The sequence below is a fragment of the Macrobrachium nipponense genome, chromosome 27, assembly GCF_015104395.2.
Source record: "Macrobrachium nipponense isolate FS-2020 chromosome 27, ASM1510439v2, whole genome shotgun sequence".
Classification (NCBI taxonomy): domain Eukaryota; kingdom Metazoa; phylum Arthropoda; class Malacostraca; order Decapoda; family Palaemonidae; genus Macrobrachium; species Macrobrachium nipponense.
In genome coordinates, this window is record NC_087216.1 from 33,463,692 (window position 1) to 33,487,265 (window position 23,574).

At 37.8% G+C, this 23,574-nt stretch overlaps 1 protein-coding gene across 1 annotated transcript in view; it reads left to right on the plus strand.

Annotated features, from left to right (window-relative positions):
* Positions 1-21,620, plus strand: part of LOC135201007 (protein phosphatase 1L-like) — a 33,205-nt gene extending 11,585 nt beyond the window's left edge. The window contains exons 2-5 of the mRNA XM_064229829.1: positions 14,472-15,027; positions 16,290-16,420; positions 17,370-17,546; positions 19,532-21,620. Coding sequence (XP_064085899.1) covers positions 14,472-15,027; positions 16,290-16,420; positions 17,370-17,546; positions 19,532-19,723 — 1,056 coding nt within the window. The 3' untranslated portion in view covers positions 19,724-21,620. The remainder of the gene's footprint in view (positions 1-14,471; positions 15,028-16,289; positions 16,421-17,369; positions 17,547-19,531) is intronic.
* Positions 21,621-23,574: the final 1,954 nt, after the last annotated feature.

The following is a 23,574-nucleotide window of genomic DNA, read 5'->3' on the forward strand; positions in this document are numbered from 1 at the left end:
GACTTCCGGAGATGTCTTCAGCACCGGTCCGCACCTGTAATACTGAAGGACAGGTAAGACTTCCATCAGTCCTCCTGGGAGACATCTTCAGCGTTCGGAGCATGAGAACCCGCTGACTCCCGAGCGCCCATTGGCGCAACAGTTTGCCCGCTCGCCAGAGCAGCCTTTGGCGCCCGGAACTTCCGCGGTGACGCTAGAACAACCTTTGGCTCCCGAGCGTCCATTGGTGCCCAGGATTACAGTTGCAACTGAGCGTCCACTAGCTCCTGAGCGCCCGAGAATTCCCGAGCGCCCACTAGCGCCCGAGCATCCACAGGTATATATGCAACCAAGTGCACAGAGGGACCAGTCTGAAGTGCTCGGACACCTATTTCTTCAGCTGAAGAGAGCATGCGCTTCTTTCCGTGAATTTCAACTTTCTTGGGACCATGACTACGTTAATTTACGTAAAGTTACACAATATACAGTCTTCGCACAACAGATAATATGTACTGCAACGAAATCACCAACGAATTTACGTTACTAAACGAAATCGTTGGAGCGAACGAATGCCAATTGCGTACGGTAAAGTTTCGGGTGCGGAGTGGCCGAGCTAAGGGACGCCAGCGCGTACGTATAGAAGATGCATGATGGGAGGGATGCTGTCCAATCAGAGAGAAGGATCTTATGGCTTGGCTAGCATCAGGAACCAATGGGAGAGCAGGAGGATGGTGGCGAGTCTACTAGCACTAAGATGGCGGCGTGCGGCGTGAGTTTCAAAATTGTTATCGGGCGAATCTCGGACTTTCAGAAACCTTTCGTATCTTGAAAACTTTTCGTATGTAGAGCAGTAAAATTTTTCGCATTGGCTTTCGTAACTTGGATTTTTCGTAAGTTGAGCCTTTCGTATCTCGAGGTATTACTGTATGGTGTTCTTTTACATCCAAGGGAGTATCTCGTACCCAAAAGTCTGCCTTGTTGTATTCGCCCTTGGATAAGAAGCACCTGTTTCCAGAAGAGACAGTAGTGCTAGTTGCCTCCAAATTGCAGAAGAAAGCAACACAGGATCTTCTCTCACATTCCACTAAACAGACTAGAGAAAATATCCCAAGTGTACGCCCCTCGCCAACCAGCCGAGGACAACCCTTTCAGGGCAAGGGATTCGGTAGATATTTCCCAAGATCAAGGGGCAGAACACGTTTCACCCTTAAATCTATTAAAAAATCCTCAACCAACCCCTCGACCAAGAAGTAGTGTATCAGTCCTTCGTGCGCCAGTAGGAGCGAGGCTCCATCAGTTTTGGGAAGAATGGGAAGCAAGAGGGGCGGAACCTTGGATCGTAAAGGTTTTAAGAGAAGGATACGATATTCCGTTCAAGAGAAAGCCACCGTTATCAGGCTCTCCAATAGCTTTGACAGCTTACTCAGAAAATTCAAAGAAGTTCATCGCCCTATCAGAAGAGGTTTAGTTTCTCTTGCAAAAGAAAGCAATAGAGTTAGTAGAGGAGCCACTAACACTGGGGTATTACAATCGTCTGTTCGTTGTCCCAAAGTCATCAGGGCGATGGAGACCCGTATTGGACGTAAGCACTCTGAACCTTTATGTTCAAAAGACAAAATTCAAGATGGAGACGAATCAGTCTGTCCTTTCATCAATCCGTCAAGGGGATTGGATGATCTCCATCGATATGAAGGATGCATATTTTCACATCCCAATACACCAAAACTCAAAGAGGTTTCTGCGTTTTGTCTTCAGGGACAAAATCTACTAGTTCAGAGCACTGTGTTTCGGGCTTTCGACCGCACCACAAATGTTCACCCAAGTGCTAGCTCCCATTGCGAAATGGTTACATCTAGTCAGGATAAGGATATCCCTTTACTTGGACGATTGGCTTCTCCAGTCACAAACAAAGGAGAGGTGCACTTTAGCTCAGGATCTAGGACTGTTAATAAACAGACGAAAGTCGCAGTTACTCCCCAGTCAGGAATTAGTCTATTTGGGGATGAGGATCAACTCAGTGAGTTTTCAGGCTTTTCCATCCCCACAAAGAATCGAGTCGTCCCTACAGAAGGTAGTGAAATTTTTAGTTCTCCAGGAATGCTCTGCAAAGGATTTGATGAGTCTTATGGGCACTCTATCCTCAATAGAACAGTTCGTAATACTAGGGAGACTGCATATGAGGAACCTACAGTTCTTCCTCAGAGCAAATTGGAACAGGAAGAAGTTTCCGGACTCTTTTGTGTTCCCTATCTCACAGGAAATAAAAGAGGACCTGCAATGGTGGAAGTTAAGAGACAGATTTGCGGAAGGGAGATCCCTCCTCCCACAGAGCCCCAACCTAGTGTTCTTTTCAGACGCATCAGATCAAGGTTGGGGAGGGATTCTGGGGGAAAATGAAGTATCAGGCGTTTGGAATGCAGAACAAAAACAGTGGCATATAAATCGGAAGGAACTGACCGCCATCCACTGGGGATTGCTGAAGTTCGCGGACGAAGTTCGCAACAGAGTAGTGGCGATGCACTGGTACAGCACGACAGCACTCTCCTACATAAAGAAACAAGAAGGGACACACTCGTTTTCTCTTTGCGAGATGGCAAGGAGCCTGCTGGTATGGGCGAATTGGAATCAAACCACATTAATTCCAAGGTTCGTTCAGGGGAAACTCAATGTTCTCGTGGACGAACTGAGCCGCAGGAGGCAAGTACTTCACACGGAATGGATGATGAACCCAGTGGTATGCCTTGAATTGTGGAAACTGGGGGAAACCTATGATAGATCTGTTTGCCACAGCAAGAAACCATCGTCTCCCCCTTCACTGCTCACCAGCCCTGGACCCGAAAGCATGGTCGACAGATGCGATGCTTTTGGACTGGTCGAACAAAGACATGTACGCTTTTCCTCCATTCAAGATGGTGAGAGAAGTCATCAACAAATTCGAAACGCATCACAACGTTTCGATGACTCTCATTGCTCCATTCTGCTCAGCGCAGGAATGGTTTCCAGATCTTTTAGATTTTCTAGTGGATTGGCCATGGTTACTTCCTCGGAGAACAGATCTACTCAGACAACCCCAGTTCAGGAGGTTCCATCAAGGACTATCCACTCTGTCTCTAACCGCTTACAGACTGTCTGACAACCCTTACGAGCGAAGGGGTTTTCAAGACAAGCGGCGAGAGCTATTGCGCAGTGCAGAAGGGAATCTTCAAGTAAAGTCTATCAGGCAAAGTGGGCTGTGGTTAGAGCCTGGTGTAAAGAGCATAATGTTTCGTCTTCTAAAACAACTATAACAGAAATAGCAGATTTTCTATTATATTTGAGAACAGATAGAAATCTGTCTACTGCAACTATCAAAGGCTATAAGGCGATGTTGGGGTCTGTTTTCAAGCACAGAGGATTGGAAATGTCGTCGAATAGAGATCTTGCAGATCTCATTAAGTCCTTCGATATAGAAAAACCCAAAGGTTTGAAGATATTATCTTGGAACCTAGATGTAGTACTTAAGTGGTTGTCGGAAACTCCGTGTGAGCCGTTGCAAAGAGCATTGTTAAGAGATTTAAGGAGAAAGAACTAATTCCTAGTAGCTCTGTCTACAGCTAAAAGAGTGAGTGAAATAGATGCCATTGACAAGAGAATAGGCTTTGCACAGGGTAATGCGGTTTGCGCATTAACCTTGGGGTTTTTGGCAAAAAACGAGATCCCGTCCAAACCGTGGCCTTGTTTGTTCAGTATCAAAAACCTCACGGACTTGGTAGGACCAGAAGAAGAAGAGAGGTTGCTCTGCCCGGTCAGAGCTCTGAAATGTTATTTACAAAGGACAGAGAAAGTGAGGGGCCTGTCCGATTGTTTATGGTGTTCTGTAAGGAATCCGGTGCACCCGATGTCTAAAAATGCCCTGGCGTTCTTCTTACGTAGCGTGATTGCAGATGCTCATTCACAAGTGAAAGAAACCAACCTTAATAAACTTAAAGTGAAAGCTCACGAGGTAAGAGCAGTGGCAACCTCTCTCTCGTTTAAACACAGTCTCTCTTTGGACTCGATTATTCAAGCAACGTATTGGAAATGTAAATCAGTGTTTGCCTCACATTACTTGCGTGATATTGAAACAGTATATGAAAATTGCAGTACCCTAGGTCCGTATTTAGCGGTGGGCACAGCATTGGTTAAGGGTGTGTAGGAAGTCATACCTTCCTAGCCTATCTCTTCGCCTTGAACGAGGTTGTTGAGTTTTTTACGGGAGCCTGGAGGTACTATGGATGTACTAGGAGTACCCTTCAGTCAAGTGTAGAGTTGGGTATGAATTTTATGGTTATGGTTAAGGTGATATGTTTTTTACTCTGGTAACATTTGGTTATTTGGTACTGCGGCCTGGGCAGGGGCATCCTTTGGTTGACCATGCTAGCCACGGACATTCCTTAGCTGTATGGGTCCCACTGTTTAGAGGACGAGCCATGGCTATACCGCCACGTCCCTATGAGTTAAGACAAGTGACTTCCAGAGGCAGTAATCAACTGTTCAGCTCTCTTAACAAGTAAGGAACCAACAAGCATCTGCATGGATGCTAGCTCTAAATATATATTTTGTATTTATTAAATTTTAAAAAGTTATGAGCATTTCCATGGATCCCACCTCCTACAATGTGGGATTCAGCTATGTAACTACTTGGTAAGTTGCATACATAAAAATGACTTTTTTTTATGATAAAATAAGATTTTTGTATACTTACCAAGTAGTTACATGATCAAAGCCCGCCCTCCTCCCCTCACATGGATAATAGGGCATAAACAACTGATTTTCAGACGGTGTTGGTTCCTCACTCCCCCGATAGTGGGCGGGGGGTATCACCTGACCAAAACAAACTAGCGCTTCCGCGAATTTCAAAAATTCTAGCTGCCTACGGTTTTAGAAACTATAGCTATGTAACTACGTGGTAAGTATACACAAAATCTTATCATAAAAAAAGTCATATTTATAAAACTCATAGATAATCATCCTCCCCTTCAGGTGGATGAATCTTTGCTGAATGAATCTGAAGCTTTAACTATTCAAGATGTAACTTTTGAGACATATCTAGTAACTTTTGAGAAATATCTGCTGATTACTGTAGCCTCAAGGTCCTTTCTTCCCAGTCTGCTGACTACTGTATCATCATTGATCTTTCTTCCCAGTGTGCTGAATACTGTAGACTCATCGTCCTTTCATCCTAGTCTCTACCAACTACTGTAGCCTCGGGGTCCTTTAGCCTAATGGTTCTTTCTGTAGACTCATGGTCCTCCCTTCCCAGTCTGCTGAATACGCCTAATTGTCCTTTATTCCCACTCTGCTGACTACTGTAGCCTCGTGGTCCTCACCTCCCACTCTGCTGAATACTCTAGACTCATGGTCCTTTCTCTCTACTCTGATGAATACTGTAGCTGTATGGTCCTTTCTTCTCAGTCTGCTGAGTACTATAGACTCATGGTCCTTTCTCCAATATGTTGAATACTGTAGTCTCACAATCATTTCTTCCCAGTCTGCTGACTACTGTTGCATGCTTTTTCTCAGTCTGCCTACTTCTGTAGTCTCATGGTTCTCTCTTCCCTCTATGCTGATTACTTTAGCCTCATGGTCCTTTCTTATTGGTCTGGTGACTTCCACAATAGTCAACTAAATGTCAAGTATATAATCCTGAGTTTTTGGTTGAAAGAGGGTATAGTGTTTATTTCAGGAAATAAGTAACTTTCCCTTGCCTGGAATCGACCTTAGGCTCCCAGCAAGAAATCGAGGCTATTTAAATATTCAATAGCCCCTCAACTTAACCGACGCTTTGGAGATCTGGACTGCTGATAAGTAACAAAGACTTTATATTATAGTCTGCGCTTGAATATTTTCTAGATATCTTACAGCTGTCAATAATTCCACATGGTTCCTAATGTAAAGTAACCAGCATTGACAATTGACACACAAATCAAGAGATTTATCTAAAAATGTTATCACATCTAAAATGGTTGTGTAGGAAAAAATAATCATGATTTTGAACCTGATACGTACTGAAGTACAGTAACTTGGGGTATTACTGAATTCTGCAAGAATAATTGGCAGCACGTCCAGGATTCTGATGAAAACCACAAAAGGCAGAAGTTGCCGCTGCTTCGTATCCATATTCGGAAGTATTTAGTTCTCTGTGACTTGATTTTCCGAGAAAAAAAGCAAGCGTTGCAGAGCCGAAGGATGTTTCATGGATGGTGTTGGCAAAAGGCCTGACGTTACTTTCATATTATTCTTTCTCTGATGCTTTGCATTTTGTGGTGGTTTCTTTGTAGAGCTCGAGCAATTCTAAATGCTTCTTCATATTTTTGTTGTCATTTTTACCATGAAAGGGAGTGTTACTTTTTAAATATTCATGTTGACATTCAGGCGTAGAGAGGATATTTATCCTTTTATATTTAGGCTGGAAAACCGAAAATAAGATAAAGAGATAGTCTTGTGTTTCTCGTGATGTTCAAGCACGGATAGTCTATACAGGTCTGAGGCAGATAGATTTACGTTCTTCTTCATTTTAACAGAGAGAGAGAGAGAGAGAGGTGGGGCCGGGTTTGGGGACAGGAGGGAGTTTTGGAGTTTGTGGATGTTAATCTTCATATTGACATGAGAGAAATGAAGGTATATTCACTTTCTAATTAGGCTTCATATTTTTTGTGAAACTTTTATTTTTATTTTGTCGTGTTCCTAGGGAGCAGAAGTGTGCTGCATATATATAAATACGTGTGAGTGACTTTCTCTTTTCTTAATTTGGGGCCTAGTGACATATTTAAGGTGAGGTGCCAGAATTTCATTTGGGGCAGGTGGAGCTCCCGGGAAATTCTCTAGTCACCAGGTAAAATTTCCCTCTCTGTGTGTGCGTGCGTGTGTCTGCTTGTGGTTAATTATAGTGTGTAGCCAGGAGACACGTGATGTGAAATGTGACTGCAGTTAAAGGCAGAACCCACCTCGGAAGAATTGACGTGTCGGGTGTAGTACCCCCTGGTGGCAGAGGTGCACATTTTTGAGCTTCGTTCCTTCCTGCAGCTGCATAATTGAATTAGAATAAATTCGACCTAACTTCAGTTTAACCCTTTTTCCACTCGAGCCAGTTGTCATGAAATTGATCAAGATGTCAGTGAAAATCATTGACTTCACTTTAGGACATAACTAGAGGAAAATTCGGTCCATTATTGTGGTGTTTCTGCAAATCGAGCTACAATTTTAACCCGCCATGAGACATTCAGCTGTGGTCCTGCTCGTTCGGGGTGAAGTTGGTCATATGCCAGCACGGGGCGTTGCTTTGGGCCAACCAGGAAGAGTTGTGATTACTTTGTACCGAAGGAAATGAAAGATCATGAAAGTAAGATAAATCATTCTCGCGACACAAATAATGAGGAAATAGTTTGAGTTTTTTTTTATCAAAGAATATGTACAAGTTCAGCATCGAAATTAAGTCTTTGTTCATTAAAAATCCACAGTTGTGTCGGTATACATATTGTATTATTGGTAGAAAGTTCTTCTAACGCTTGCAAATGGTACTGTATATGCAAATACTTTAGATTTCAGTCTTTTGATGAAAGTAGGGGTATTTGGTTTAATGACGAGTTTAATCGCCCCCCCCCCCCCTTAAAAAAACCCCCCCCCAAAAAAAATCCCACGGCAAAAGAAAAAGAGAAAAAACAATTATGTGAAAACCGTCATTAAACTAAATGCCCGTATTTTTATCATCAGATTAAAATCTAATGCAATTTGCAAATAATACAATTTACTCATGATACCCACAATGGTGTTAGCGTAAATAAATAAATAAAGTCTTTCTTCATTAAAGATCCACAGTTATGTCGGTATGCATATTGTATTATTGGTAAAAAGTTCAAGTTTCTAACTCTTGCAAATGGTGCAGTATATACAAATACATTAGATTTCAATCTTTTAATGCAAGTAGGGGTATTTAGTTTAATGACGAGATTTTATCCCCCCCCCCCCCCCCGCCCCCCCATAAAAAAATCCCATGGAAAAAGAGAAAAAACAATTATGAGAAAACCATCATTAAACTAAATGCCCGTATTTTTATCATCATATTAAAATCTAATGCAGTTTGCAAATAATACAATTTACTCGTGATACCCACAATGGTGTTAGCGTAAATATATATTATATATATATATATATATATATATATATATATATATATATATATATATATATAAAATATATATACACTGACATCAGTGGGTTTCCTCGTTTCAGTGACTCACGCGATTAGGATTTAGTTAAAATATAAAATATATTGATATTTATAATAGATTAGATATGATAACAATAAAAAATACGCTGTTAAGTTGCCTTTTTTTTTTTTTTTTTTTTTTTTTTTTTTACAAGAAGACCAAATCGGTGTTGTTACTGTGTCGTCTGGTATGTACTGTGTGGTTGCGTGTACGAACATCAGATCTCTATTGACGCAGATCATGTTTCAGGTTTGACGTATGAACAACTCGGGGAAAGGATCCTAAAAGGTTTTGTATGAGTTTTAGCAAGAGACATGACGGAGGAAATGTGTGTGCACGTCGTACTTAAGCATTTCCAAAATTCAATAGAGAGAGGAGAGAGAGAGAGCTACTTTACTTTGCAGTTAAAACCAGTCGGCATTTAAAATTACATTGTTTTTTTACGGCAGTAAAACAGAAGTTTTATTATTATTATTATTATCATCTTCTCCGTGCCTTATAATTTTCGTTCAAGAGAGCTTTTGACTTCAAGTTGTAGTGGCGATGATACGTCAAGCATACTGACAGAGAACGTAAAATTCTCTCTCTCTCTCTCTCTCTCTCTCTCTCTCTCTCTCTCTCTCTCTCTCTCGTTTACCTGTTTATCACATATCAGGATAGTTTAGTCCTTGACATATTTATTATTATTATTGTTCAGCGTATGAAGAACAGTCCAGTCCTAATGTAAAACTGCGTGTTTCCCATGTACTGTTGTGTGTGTGTATATATATATATTATATTTATATATATATATATATATATATTAGTGTGTGTGTGTATATAATATATTATATATATATATATATATATATAGATATATATATGTGTGGTGTGTGTGTGTGTGTGTGTGTGTGTGTAGCGCTTCGTTGGCATGATCAGTATGTTCTTGGTCTGCCACCTCGGTGGCCGCAAGTTCGATTCTCAGGTATTCCACTGAGGGGTTAGAGATGTGTATTTTTGGTGATAGAAGTTCACTCTTGGCGTGGTTCGGAAGTCATGTAAAGCCGTTGGTCCCGTTGCTGAGGAGCCACTGGTTCCATGCAACGTAAAAACACCATAAAAGACTATAAAAGAATCTATATATTATATATCTATATATATATATATAATATATATATATTATATATATATATATATATATAATATATATAGAGAGAGAGAGAGAGAGAGAGAGAGAGAGAGAGAGCCAATCACTTAGTGCTGCATCAACACACACACAGACGCCTTTGATGGCGAATGCAGAACACCTCTGAGGTATCTGAGTACGTGTCTTAATTGGCGTCAGGGTGATTCGTCGCGTAATTCGCATCATTTCGATGTCATTCATTACGGTTGCGTCATGCCTCACTTGCGTGATCGATTTATGCGTAATGGCCGTCGTGTTCTGTGCCAAAAAACTTATAATCATTTTTTTAAGTGTTACTTAATTGTTTTATACCCAAATGGGTTGTTATTAAGTGGTGCGTGAAGTGTAACAGCTATTTTTATTATTGTTATATGTTTGCATTCGTAACTAGTAATCATAACTACGTGAATTAATGAAAACTATTGAAAAAAACCGTAAATATGAGCCAAGGGACCTCGAGTGCCAGTGCAAATAGACTGCACTAACTAGCTATATGCCAACACGTCCTCTTACATCACCTTCCAAGGTTGCTTATTTATTTGTGCATGTGATCGTTTGGTTAGAAAGCAACATATTTGCTCTTAGCGGTCTTTCACATATGATGTTTCAATTTAGATTGAGTTGTTGTTCGTTCCATAATAAGAATCGAGTGATACATCCTTTTAGGAAGCTGATGTAAGCCCAGTGACCACCTTATAACAGCTATTGTAAGCTTGGTGATCATATAAAAGCTATTGTAAGCCTGGTGGTGACCTTATAAAAGCTATTGTAAGCCTGGTGACCTTATAAATAGCTATTGTAAGCCTGGTGACCTTATAATAGCTATTGTAAGCCTGGTGATCTTATAGCAGCTATTGTAATCCTGGTGACTTTATAATAGCTTTTGTAAGCTGGGTGACCTTATAACAGCTATTGTAAGCCTGGTGACCTTATAACAGCTATTTTAAGCCTGGTGACCGTAAAGCAGACAGATCTGGTCATAGAATGATCTCGCGTATTGGCTGGTAGACGTGACCTTCATGACGTCATACATGGATGTTGCGTAATGCAGTTTTTTTTATGCCTCTTTATGTATTTATTTATTTATTTCATCACATGGGTTTGCTTGGCCAGTAGAGCAATGTCTTAGCAGATAGAATAATAATGAGGATACTAATAATACTTCTGTTTTAATGGCGCTAGAAGATTTCACTCCCAATGTTGATAAAAGGAGTGGTTTAAAAGATAAGGCAAGGTGGTTAATTTGCATAAACTGTTCGTATCTACCTCTCTTAATCTTTCTCTCTGCTTATCGTCGTCATTGTATTATCTCTCAATTTCTCTTTCTTTTTGCATATTTATTTTCAACATATATCTTTTTGGTTAAATTATATATATATATATATATATATATATATATATATATATATATATATATATATATATATATAGTGTATTATTTATATAGTATTTGTTATTTACCCTTGTAGGGATTAATTATGTATATTTTATTATTATTATTATTATTATTTAATTTGACATCGTATCATCCAAGAGGAATAGAAACCAATTACATCTTTATAGTAGATTTTTTTTACAACTTATCCTAGGGCAGTCTTTGATAAAAAGTATACAGTCATACATACCACTCATTTGACCCTCATTACAGATATATGTATATTTGTGTGTGCGCGTGTATATATGTATATGCATATATGTATGTATATTGAAACTGAGAAATGGCAAAGCTTACGATCGGAAGTGCGTACTCTTGAGAGAGGGAGAGAGAGAATTCAGGTGCCAACTCTTCCTGCGTCAGGCCAGAAAACTTTTTTGTCCATGGGCACTCTGCTTTTTGGCAGCGTGCCCCACACTTCGTGGCCATGAATTCCCCCTGGCGGGAAGGGGCAGAGACCTCTCTCTCTCTCTCTCACACACACAGAGCTTTAAACGGGACCCACTCAGTCTCAGGCGCTTTACGGAAGAGATTCGGAAATGAAAGAAGGCTTTTGCTGAACGCCGGCGGTGGTGGGCCGGGTGAATTGGGTGTTGAGGGGTGATAGGACCTAGGGCAATAATAAAAAGTTTTTTTTCTCTCTCTCTCTCTTTTTTTTTTGAACGCATGTCACGTTGGGCTCAACGTGAGAGGGCGTGAGAAAGACATACATACCGACACAGACAGAAAATATGCCTGGCTTTTGATTGAGTCGTGATTAGAGCTTATCTATTTATTTTTTTACAGAACCCACTTTTGGTTTCATACATTGGCTAATTGATGAAATTAATTGTATAACTGCCCAGAATATATATATATATATATATATATATATATATATATATATATATATATATATATATCGTAGGCTACATCCATACATACCCATCTTCCCCCTAGAAAGTTTGGCTCTGAATAGTGTTGGGCTCATGTTTGTCAATACCGACTCGTAAAATACGCAAAAATAAAAACTCCTCGAGAAGAGAAAAACAAAAAAAGAAAATCACACGACTCACTGAACCCAGGAGATACAAACCAAGAAGTCCCCCGTCCTCTGTGACGTCACTGCGGCTCATCCCGAAAGTACATCCGTATCTTGAAACGGTTTACACTAATATATATATATATATATATATATTATATATATATATATATATCTATATATATATATATAATCGAATGTTTTGAGCGTTTTAATTCATTAGTAGGTGAAGATGACTGCAGACTTTTTTTCTGTATATTTATCAGATCTTCCCGATTTTTTCTTGGTATAAGAGAAGGGAGACGGAAAGAGAGACAAGAGAAAAAGAGACGAAGACAGGGAGGGGAGTCAAACAGACTGAGACAAAGAGAGAGAGAGAGAGACGGAGGGAGAAAAAGAGGCAGGCAAAGCGAGGGAGCGAGAGAGAGACACACACTGATCCTCTCTTCTTGCTTCTTCAAACTTCTCTTCTTCGTCTCTCAGCTGCGACGAACGATTGTCGACTAACAACCATGGCAGGCGTTAAGAGACGGAGATGGAGAAGATTGTCTCTTGTGTTCTTTTACTGCGTATTTTGGTAGTTGATGCCAAGATCGTCTACCTATGTTATCAACCCGAATAATCCCCCCCCCCCCCCCACCGAGCGCATATCCGTGAAACCTCCCTTTGATCGTACATGTATTCGTATGGGCTAAATGGTAAATTAATTTTATTCCTACACACTCCCTGTAATAGGCACTTTTATTTTTATACCTTATAGTATACGTGTGTAAGTGTTAAAGTTATGGGTAAAAGAATCAGATTCTAAGTAATTCATTTTGTAGTTTGGGGTATTAGTGGCATTAAAACAAAGGAAGGATTTGAAACGATATAAATGACTCTCTCTCTCTCTCTCTCTCTCTCTCTCTCTCTCTCTCTCTCTCTCTCTCTCTCTCTCTCGTAATCTATATCCGTTTATTGTTTACTTGACCGCGAGTACGCCAACATTTTTTCCCCGATATCATAAACAAAACAAAACAAATAAAAAACTCGAAATCTGGCACAAGTGATCATCAGTTTATCAATGCTGAATTTGTCACGGACGGTTTGTAAAGTGATGTCACACCAGGACAAGCTAGCACACGACTTCACTTTTTATCACCTATGTTGGCTGCGTGGTTGGGAGGAACATGAAGAGAAAAAGAAAATGTTTAGTAGCGACGCTAAATTTAAAAGCAGTTCATAGAGGTTCAACATCGCCCCCGTTTCAGTGAACCAGGAAATGCGTTTTGTTTAAATACGTTGATTCATCGGGTTTTATTCAACCTGCGTCGATGGTTGTCTTCGTTTCAACTCGCCTTCATTGAAGGAGCAATGCACGGGTAACACGAGTTGATTTATCGAACGGAAAATTACAGTAATTCGTCGTAGCGCAAACAAAAGATTTTGGTCAAAGCTGAACAACTGATCGACCTCCTTTATTTCAATTTATTTTTATTATTAATAACCGTTTCAGTCATTGCTGATAGGGTGTATCATTTCAAGTGTTGACAATACCTGGCACTTTTTCCAAAGCATAACCTCCCTATTTTTATTTGTAAATTGGTGATATATCGTCCAGGGACAGAAGAGTAGGTTATGTTTACCAGTTGACCAACTTTTATGTCAAAGAAACACTGGTGATGATTACCAAGCTAATTAAGAGTGCGAACTTCATTTCTCAAAATTTTTTAATCCTGTGTGAAGCATGAGTACATTTTCAGAGTACCTGTTATTAAGCTAAATAATCCAGTTGGGATTATCATATATACCGTTGTCGATTGTTTATCTTTAATGAGCATGTGTAAGATCGCAATTATCTTTCAGATTTGTCATAAATGATAACCATTTGTAAGGTGGTAATCGATTTTAAATTATATATATATATATATATATATATATATATATATATATATATATATATAATACTATGATTTTTAATGAAGTCTGCACACATTACTGTGCCCATAGTCAGACCAGTTACTCAGAAATTGTTAAAAAAAAAAAAAAAAAATTAAAAAAAAAAAAAAAAAAAAAACATTCACTCAAAATAAATCTGGAAAAATTTAGGCAAATGAATGTGGCATATCATGAATGGTATTTTAGACATCCTAATCAAAAATTTATTTGTTTGAAGAAATATACATGAGCAATCAATAACCATAGGTTTTGCAATGCCAGCTTAAAGAAATCAATGTATTGGATAGTGTAATATTTATTTTTACGAGTCCACATCTAGTACGTACCTACTTTTTATATGAATATTATAAGTGATGTATTTACCAGTTCATCATTGCCTTTTGGTGATATGTGCTCTTTAAGGAGTAAGTGCTGGCATAAGACCAGCTTAAACGAGTTTTAGTATTGAAACTGTTTATATACAGAGCTTTCAAACTTACTCTACATTATGTATAATTGAAACATCAAGTTATTAATATTTAAGATTTTGATGGTATTTTGAAGAAACATTTTAAAGCATTACAGTGTATGATTGGATATTTTAATTTTTTTTATTAGAGTATGAAGACTATTTTGATATCACACTGAACCAAGATGTTAGTATTGGATGTTTTGGTAAACTCCAGACTGTGGATTTAAGTTATGGCTTCTATTCTCTGTTTACAGTACACGGCAGAATTCGTGAAGGAACACCTCTTCAATAATGTCATCGAGAAGATCAAACAGCTCCGGACTCTAGACCCATGCGACAGGACCAAAAGTTCAAAGGTGAATGTGCCGCCAAGGAAGGCATCCCTCATTTCGGACAAACCCACAAATGGCATCAACAAGGAACTGGTCACCAAGAATGACGAGCCAGAAAAACCTAGTGGCACAAACGAAGAGGCTGTTACAAGTGAATCCTGCAAAGCGACAGGCAATCTAAAAGAGGAAGTCTCGAGTGGCACTGGCGTGGAGAACATCTCATGTGAAGAGGACCCTGACCCTTCGCCAATGAAGAAAGATGACAGCTACTGCACCGTCAGCCTTAAGAAGAGAAATTCGATCATCAGTAACAGCAACTCCAACGGAAACAAGGAGAAGAGAGAAGAACCCTCTGGGGTGGATGACCTGTACATTGACATAAACAAGAATGTCAACTACACAAGATTGCTGACAGATCAGATTATTGCTATCGATAATCAGGTTGTGGAAGAGTGTAAAAGTAGAACGGATATGTCAGGTATGTCACCTTAGTCTCAGTAGTGTGTGTGTGTGTGTATATATATATATATATATATATATATATATATATATATATATATATATATATATATATATATATATATATATATATATATACACATATATATATATATAGATATATATATATATATATATATATCTATATTACATTATAAAACCATAATATATATGTATATATTAATATATAATAATATATAATATAATTGTATATTCGTATATATATAATAATTTTATATATATATATATATAACTTTTTTTTTTTTTTTTTTTTTTTTTTTTTAAACATTTTAACGTGTGAAGGGAAATTTGCCATATAGTAAATCTTTTTAATTAAATGACAAGCATGAAGTACAGTTTAATTTTGTGGATTTAAATTTAGCTTTAGGATAAACTGTATCTTCAATGATCATTGTATGAGGATTACACTTGTCACAACTTTCAAGTGTTTACTGTTATTCAGGAATTTTAGTATACTGACAACCTTTGAATCCCTCACAATTACAGAAATATGAAGAAATAACCTTAAATATTTTAGTATCTTCAGCATGCCAGTATAGACAAGCTTCTTCAAGACATAAAAGCCTAGGGACATTTAGCTACATTGTAGTTCATATCTAAAAACAAATTTGACATTTCTGTGCTGAAATGCTCTTTAATGTTTGCAAAAGAAAGAAAAGAATAATTTCTTTAAATAAATCCATTTAATTAATTTTGATTAGCTTTTAAATACTATTCATGCATTATTTTTGTTTTGCATAATTTGGATAATTTTGTTTATGGAGGAAGCCAAAGAGTTAGTAACCTGCTGAATGAGGTTTTACTGAATAGAGCAGTTCCAGAAGTGTGCAAAAAGACCCACAAAAACAAACTGTTCGTTGAAATAAGTTGTTTGTCAATAATGTTCAGAAAAAAAACAGAGAGAGAGAGAGAGAGAGAGAGAGAGAGAAAGAGGAGAAGAGAGAAGGAAGAGGAGAAGGAGAGAGACGAGAGAGAGAGCAGGAGAGGAAGAGGAGAGTGAGAGGAAGAGAAGAGAGAAGAGAGAGAAGAGAGAGGGTAGGTGTGGGGCTAGTGGTTGACCATATTTCATAAGCACAAGCATACTCTCTACAGGCATATTGTAACTGGTTATGGTTTTCTATTGTGGAATATTTTTGTTTTACCTACCAGAAATTTTTATGTACTTACAAATGCACCAGCTGCAATTATAGTACTACTATATTGATAATGATTTAATTATAGGGACAACAGCTGTGATTGCAGTTCTGGATGGGGAACTGCTGATCATCGGTAATGTAGGCGACTCCCGTGCTGTAATGGGAGATATGAAGGGTTCAACCATCCCCTTGTCATTTGACCATAAACCAAATCAGGTAAGATTGTTCAAGTAAAGGCTTGAAAAATGTGACAAGGGAAATGCACTTAAATTTCTGAGTTACACACTTTTGTTGTGTAGAAAAAGGAGATATATTGAGTCTCTTGCTTTTATGTTTTAGTGAATAGGTAATTTAATTTATTGTGGTACTTTATCATTGTAATTTATTGTTTTGTGTGTTTATTTCATTGGTAAATTATTAAGACTTCTTTCATTTTCTACTTAAATCAAAAATTAAATTTAGCATATATGAGTGTCACTGGGATGCAAGCCTTGCCTTGACTTCCACCAATCCTGAGATATGCATCACAAATCTGTTCTGGCACAACTTAACATAGCCTTCTTCAGACTCATGTTCCTTAACATTTTATATATGTACGACTCCCAGAAATGAACTGAATGTCAGATACTTTACCAAGGAATGCACAATTAACATACAAGTAGCGTTATACTTTCATACCTCAGACAAATGCAAATTGCCCTTGCTAACAGATTTCACGGGAGGGAAAGTGACTTAGTTTTTATAGAGATAATAAAAAATACAGTAACAGGAGGTATAAAGATAATAAAAAATACAGCAACAGAAGGTATGGACAACTCAAGTGCTGATGTTGTAGGTGTTTCTGTACAGTACAGAAAATTAATAAGTAGAGTTTCTGTTCCATACAATAATTAATTTGTAAAGGAGATTTATCTTTTGAGCTAAAAAGGGTGGGTTTTTTATAATCTTTTATGATTTTTTGATGGATTTTATTTCTCTTCAAACATTAAACACAAGTATGGCCAAATTGTTACACAGTGTACAGTTAGGTTGTCACATATGTCTTTAAATAATATTATGGAAAAATCATAAAGAAATGAGGTATTAAAAGTTAAATTTTCTTTTAATATTCTCACCTCTAACACTTCAGAATCCATGTATTTAACTAGAGTTTTCATTTGCCCAGCTGAAGGAAAGACGAAGAATTAAGGAAGCTGGTGGATTCATCACCTTCACTGGGGTGTGGAGAGTGGCTGGCATCTTAGCCACCTCACGTGCATTTGGAGATTTTCCACTGAAGGAGCCTCGTAAGCTAGTCACTGCCGAGCCTGATGTTCTTACGTTTAGTCTGCGTGACCATAAGGTGAGTTTTCCTGAAGTTATTGGTTGTGGAAATTGTTTTGGATAAATTTGAATTTGGGGTGAGAAATAAATTATTGGAAAAATATTTTTCTGGCGCTAAGATTCGAAAAGGAAGAAGGAATAGTTGTTAGAGGGAAAGGGTTTGAAGAGGCACTTTCTTTTGTGCAGTAAGCAGTACAGAAACTCTTTGTTAATCCAGTCTGTAATGGGGGAAACTCATGATGGATGGGTTAGCCAATGGGATTTTAGCAATTGATTGGATGAATGCACCTATTGAAGGACAGTCACTCTTCCGAGCTGGTTTATCAGCCATTTACTTTGTGGAAATGGATAAGTTATGTTGCTCATTCCATTGAATTTCTATTGGGAACTATCAACTTTCTTTCCATGTTTCCTTTTATTTCTGATAATCGCCCTGCTTTCTGGAAGCAGGATATCCCTCCCTTCAGTTGAAGAGAAAGGCAATGTGTTACCAGTACCAATTATAAAATCCATATCCTTGTAATCAGGGTTACAGGGACTTTTGCTGCTTGTTGTAAAATATTCCAGTACTGTAGAGTATACAGTGCAAACCCTTTGTCAGAAGAAATCTTCCTCACAACCAGCACAAAGGAAAAAGGATTGTTTTTTTTATAATTCTCATCAAAGGGCATCTGGGTGCTGATAGCAAATATCAGACACCATTCTAATGATTATTTAACATTTAATTTTATTCTTCATAGTAAAGTATGGGTCAATATTATGTTATAGGTGTAAAATTTTGCTGTGAATTTTTTTTGTAGCATCAAATGTAATAACCATACCATAGAATCATAACTGTATAGCTCATAGGAGTCTCCTCAATAAGTATGAATATTTGATTGGAAATTCAGTGCTGAGATTTTCAGCTGTAACTAGATGTTTCTGTAAACACTAGATCTTAGTGTAAAACACAAAAAAATTTACTCAAGACTTTTTAGATAATAGGAAGAAGCAAATGATAATTTTCATGTTATTTGCTAGGTATTTTATTCATAGAGTTTAGAAAATAACAAGCTCATTCTGTAGTTTATTTCATATGGTAAACTATTAGTACATTTGTTGTTTTCAGAGAGTTTAATTGATTAATTTGTGATAAATATAATGAGATCAATAAACCCAGGTATCTTCAGTGAGTTAAAGATACCTTTGTGGCAGGGTCACAAGCAAGCAAAGTTATGTTAATTGTATCGGCTGACAAATTTTCCCACAGCCACACTATCCCCTTTACGTTACTTTTTTACACACAGGACAACTGGCTTACCAAAATACAGAGCTATATCTACTGGATATAGCTAGGCTAGGCTAGTCGAGACACAACCACCTCTGAGAATCACAACAAAACAACCAACCGAGAACCACAACCATACAACAACTTAACACCCACCATGCAAACTACACCAACAGCTCAAAAACAACATGACAAATCATATGCCAACTGCAACCCAGAACAACAAACTGACAACACCAACAATGTCCCAAACCACCAACTCAGACACCAAAACACACAACCAACCTCTTCATCTTCACCACAACCAGACAGACACATGCACAACAACTTCACAATACCAAAATCACTCAAATCACGCAATATCACTGACCCTCAATGGACAACACTGCTACCAAACCAATTGTTTAGTATGACTCTGACTTCACCGAATTCCTCGCTTCTCATGACTCCCATAACACACTACTGCCACTGATATACTCGGCGGTAGCCACAACAGACAACAGCTCATGTGCTTACGCCCGCCATCAAACCACTCTCTCTCTCTCTCTCTCTCTCTCTCTCTCTCTCTCTCTCTCTCTCTCTCTCTCTCTCTCTCTCTCTCTCTCTCTCTCTCTCTCTCTCTCTCACGCAACCCTCGGAGACGTTGTCAAATTTAAACTACCATCATTACTCCTCCATACCTTGTCCATGAACACCCTTTTTTCTCGTTTTATTCACTGGTGTTCTTTTTGTTTCAGGCACACTTTGTAATCCTAGCAACAGACGGGCTTTGGGACGTATTAACGAATGAAGAGGCTGTGGCATATGTCCGCGAACACATTCACGAGCCAGATTATGGGGCCAAGTCTTTAGTTCTACATGCGTACTATAGAGGATCTCAAGACAATATAACTGTTGCTATTTTAAATATAGAAAAGTTAGGATTGTAAATTTCTTCAGTAGATTCAGTAGATTTGTACAGCTTTCCAAAGAGAAGCAAATATATCTCCAGTGTTGTATGCATACTCTTGACTTGACAATCTTTCCTCATTAATCAATGCTTGATTTCTCTTAATTTTAGTTACTTTATATACAAAGCATTCTGCGGCTCAAGCATTTGCCAATTTGTTCCAATAGATTTGTGCTTTATAGGAATTTGGTAATATCGCACGTTTTTTTCAATTGTAGTGATTTATATTATTATTAGCTTATTTAAAAGTGCATGGAAGCTAAATCACTAAATGTAGAACCAGTTGTATGGTAACGTTTCTGATAAAACACTTGTTCAGTTGGTCTGATAAAAATTCATACCCTTTGTTCAGGAGAAAATTCTCTATTTTCAGGTCAGAGGAAATAAGAATCCAAAACATTTAGATAGGTCACAGGAAGTGAAGGACATTGGCATTGTTAGATTTAGTACAGATCTATGAAATACTTAACATCTCTGCCATATTGCACATCACAAACATTAAACTTACCAGTGATGATCTCACACGTGGTTCAGAATGTTGCATTTCTTACCTGACTGTCCCTTACCATAAATATATTTAGAGAATAATTGAAAAATAAATTAGAAAAGCTGAAAAATTAAACTCTCCATTCATTTCAGTAATGAAAAGATTTACAGGGCTATTTGATGGTTATTGTATCAAGAAAGTCTTTAAAATATGCATAAATTTGACTAGTATTTTGAAGAGGTAAACCTTCACTCCAAGAGAGTGTAGAAGTGCCAGTTATTTCAGTTAAAAGAATCAGGCAGTCAGCATTTTTTTTTTCTCCACACTCACCCAGTGTCTTATTCAAGACTGGTTTTTTAAAGTTATCATTTTCGTTGTCATCATCATCGTTTGTTTTGTACATCATTGAAAACATGTTCTATTTGGAGGTGTATTTGCTTCATGTAACAATAAAGCTCTATTTATTTAATATGTAAAATACAGAGTATTCCTATTTGCTTTTAGTTCTAGTTGGATATATAAATCCATGACATGTGATATGATCAATTTTTTTTTTGTTACTGTAGGCATTTTGTAATTAGATTAGATTATACAGTATACTATATTATTTTTTGTTTACTTCAACCTGTTTTTAGCACTGTATCATACTATGTCATTTTTGTTACCTATTCTTTTTCTTAGGGCCATGTTACACTTCACAGTCTCTGATTACTGTGCGCAATTTTACTTGTTTGGTACTGCATTAATCAATGTATTTGACATCATGAGGTTTACTAGTCAGTTATAGCTACTCGGTCTGCAAAACCCCAGAGAATGTGCTCGAGTGGCACAGCTTTTAGAATCTGTTCACTGAATAATATCGACTTCGTTTTACATGCAAGAAGGATGTATGATGTGTATGGCCACTCAGACATCACTGTATATATATGTATATCATTTAGATGAGTGTGGAAGTGTATTTTCAATATCCACAAACCACCAAGATGTTCCTTTGGCTGCACACTTTTAACCATAAATATTTAACTATCAGTATATATAACTTGTAATTTCTTTTATCACTCTTACTGATTCTGTGCATTGGATGTTTATGATTATATATCTGTGATGCTGTTATTCCTGGTTCTAATCTTCAGTAATGCCAGAATGATTACTGCTCATTTTCCTCGTTATCTGTTCTCATACATGCATGCTTACAGCACTTTGAACTTGAACCCAGGGAATTCAAAACTGTATCAGCAAAACAAAAGTTTAATTATTGTTGTCATTTTGAACTGTTTAGTTCATAAAATTGATTTTCACATCATTAGTACATGATAACTTTGTAGGCTTCACATTTAAAAGTTAATTCTATGGTTTTATGGAGATGACAATAAATTACTATTAACTTTGATATTAGTTTTTCATATGACGTTTTTGTTACCTTAGAAATACACTGGATTTTGATAGTAGCATTGGGATGGTATTAAAAATATAGTCTAGCGGTGCCTGGAAAAATGGGAAGAGATTACTAAACAGCTGATAAATTGAATACTGTAGATTCCAACTCTTGACTCCTTTACAAAAACATTTGCTCTTTGGAATCAGCTTTAAACACTGAAAAGGAGCTGAGGTAATTCTTAAGAGGTGAGGCTGCAAAATGCTGAGATTTATGGCCAGCATACATTTAGAGGCACAATTTGTGAATGAGATGTGATGCAAAGAGGCTGGGAAATAATACAAGATATAAAAAATCATAAGGAGTAAAGTATGTAATGTGCGTGCAAGACAACACTGCAGAAATTAGATGTCCATAATATGGCTTTACTTATTTGTACGGGAGCCTATAGAACTTCACCAGTAGAAAGCCTATATGTTGAGCCGGGTTTTACCCCACTATTTATCCGTAGGGAGGAATTAGGCTTGAGAGTCATATCAAGAATACTTACGTCAAAGCTAAACCCTAACTATAAGTACGTTAGAGAACCAACTGATAGAGCCCCAAATAGACCGAGACTGCCAAAGCCGCTTGAGGTCCGACTAGCAAGCTCTGCCAGGGAGGTGGGATTACTTTCCCCTGCAGTAGCTGAAATTTTGCCCTCAAAGTTTCCTCCTTGGAATAGACCATGCCTAGAGATCTGCCCAATTAGGGACAGCAGGAGCAACAATTCTGGTGATCAGTTGAGGGCAAGTTTCTTGGACCATGCTTCCGAACATGGTGATTCTCATCATATATATACTGATGGCTCGAAGGGTTCTGATGGTGTTGGTTGCTCTGTAGTGACTAGTGGTAATATCATTAAAAAGAAGCTTCCTTCTAATTCTTCTGTATTTACAGCTGAACTGCTGGCAGTTTTGACTGCTCTTAAATATATTTTTTATAGTTCTTGTACTAACAGGGTTTTTACCATTTTTACCGACTCTCTGAGTGTTTTATCTTCTCTAAAAAGCCTAGTCTCTTGCCACCCTTTAGTGCAAGAAGTACAAGATTGGTTTTATCTTTTAATTAATAGAAGAGGATTTTCTGTTAGGTTTTGTTGGGCTCCGTCCCATGTTGGAATTGTTGGGAATGAGCGAGCCGACGCTGCTGCTAAGGCTGCAACTAGGCTTAGGCCACATTTCCAACATAGGCGTCCCTGTATCTGATTTTAAAAGTACCATTCGATTTTATTGTAGAGACCAGTGGCAGGCCCACTGGTCTACTTTAGATAATAATCTTAAATTGAAATCGATTAGGCCTTCTGTTCATCCTTGGCCTCATAGCCGGATGGATAGAAGGTCTGAGATAGTTTTAGCTAGATTACTCATTGGCCACACTAAATATACTCACGGGTATCTAATGATTGAGTGGAGCGGTATAGGCAGGTTCCTTCGCTGTTCCCACTTATGTCATGTGGATTTGACTGTGGTGCATATTTTGGTGGAGTGCCCTCATTTTGAAAACAAACGTAGAGCTTGTTTGCTGGCAAATAAGTCTCTTCGCAATATTTTTAGGTGAAGGTGCTCAGGCAGAGCAAATTATGACATTTTAAAAAATATTGGTCTTTTTTATGAATTTTAATTTTCTCTTAATTGCTTTAGGTTTCTTGTTTGGTTTTTATGAATGAATGATTTGTATGTTAATCGGTTTGTGTGTATGTTTGTTTGTAACGACAGTGACTTTTATTTTTTAAAGATATATATGCGCTGAATGGCCCCTCGGCTCCGGCGCTTGGCTATGTGCTAAAAATTTTATAATCTAATCTAATCTGTAATGAGGTGATTACAAAGAGGTATGTCTAATTTCAATGTTGTTGATTGAAAAGAGAGTACATGTAGATCACTGCTCCTTGTGTTCTACAGCTACAATAAAGGTCCAAGTTCACAAA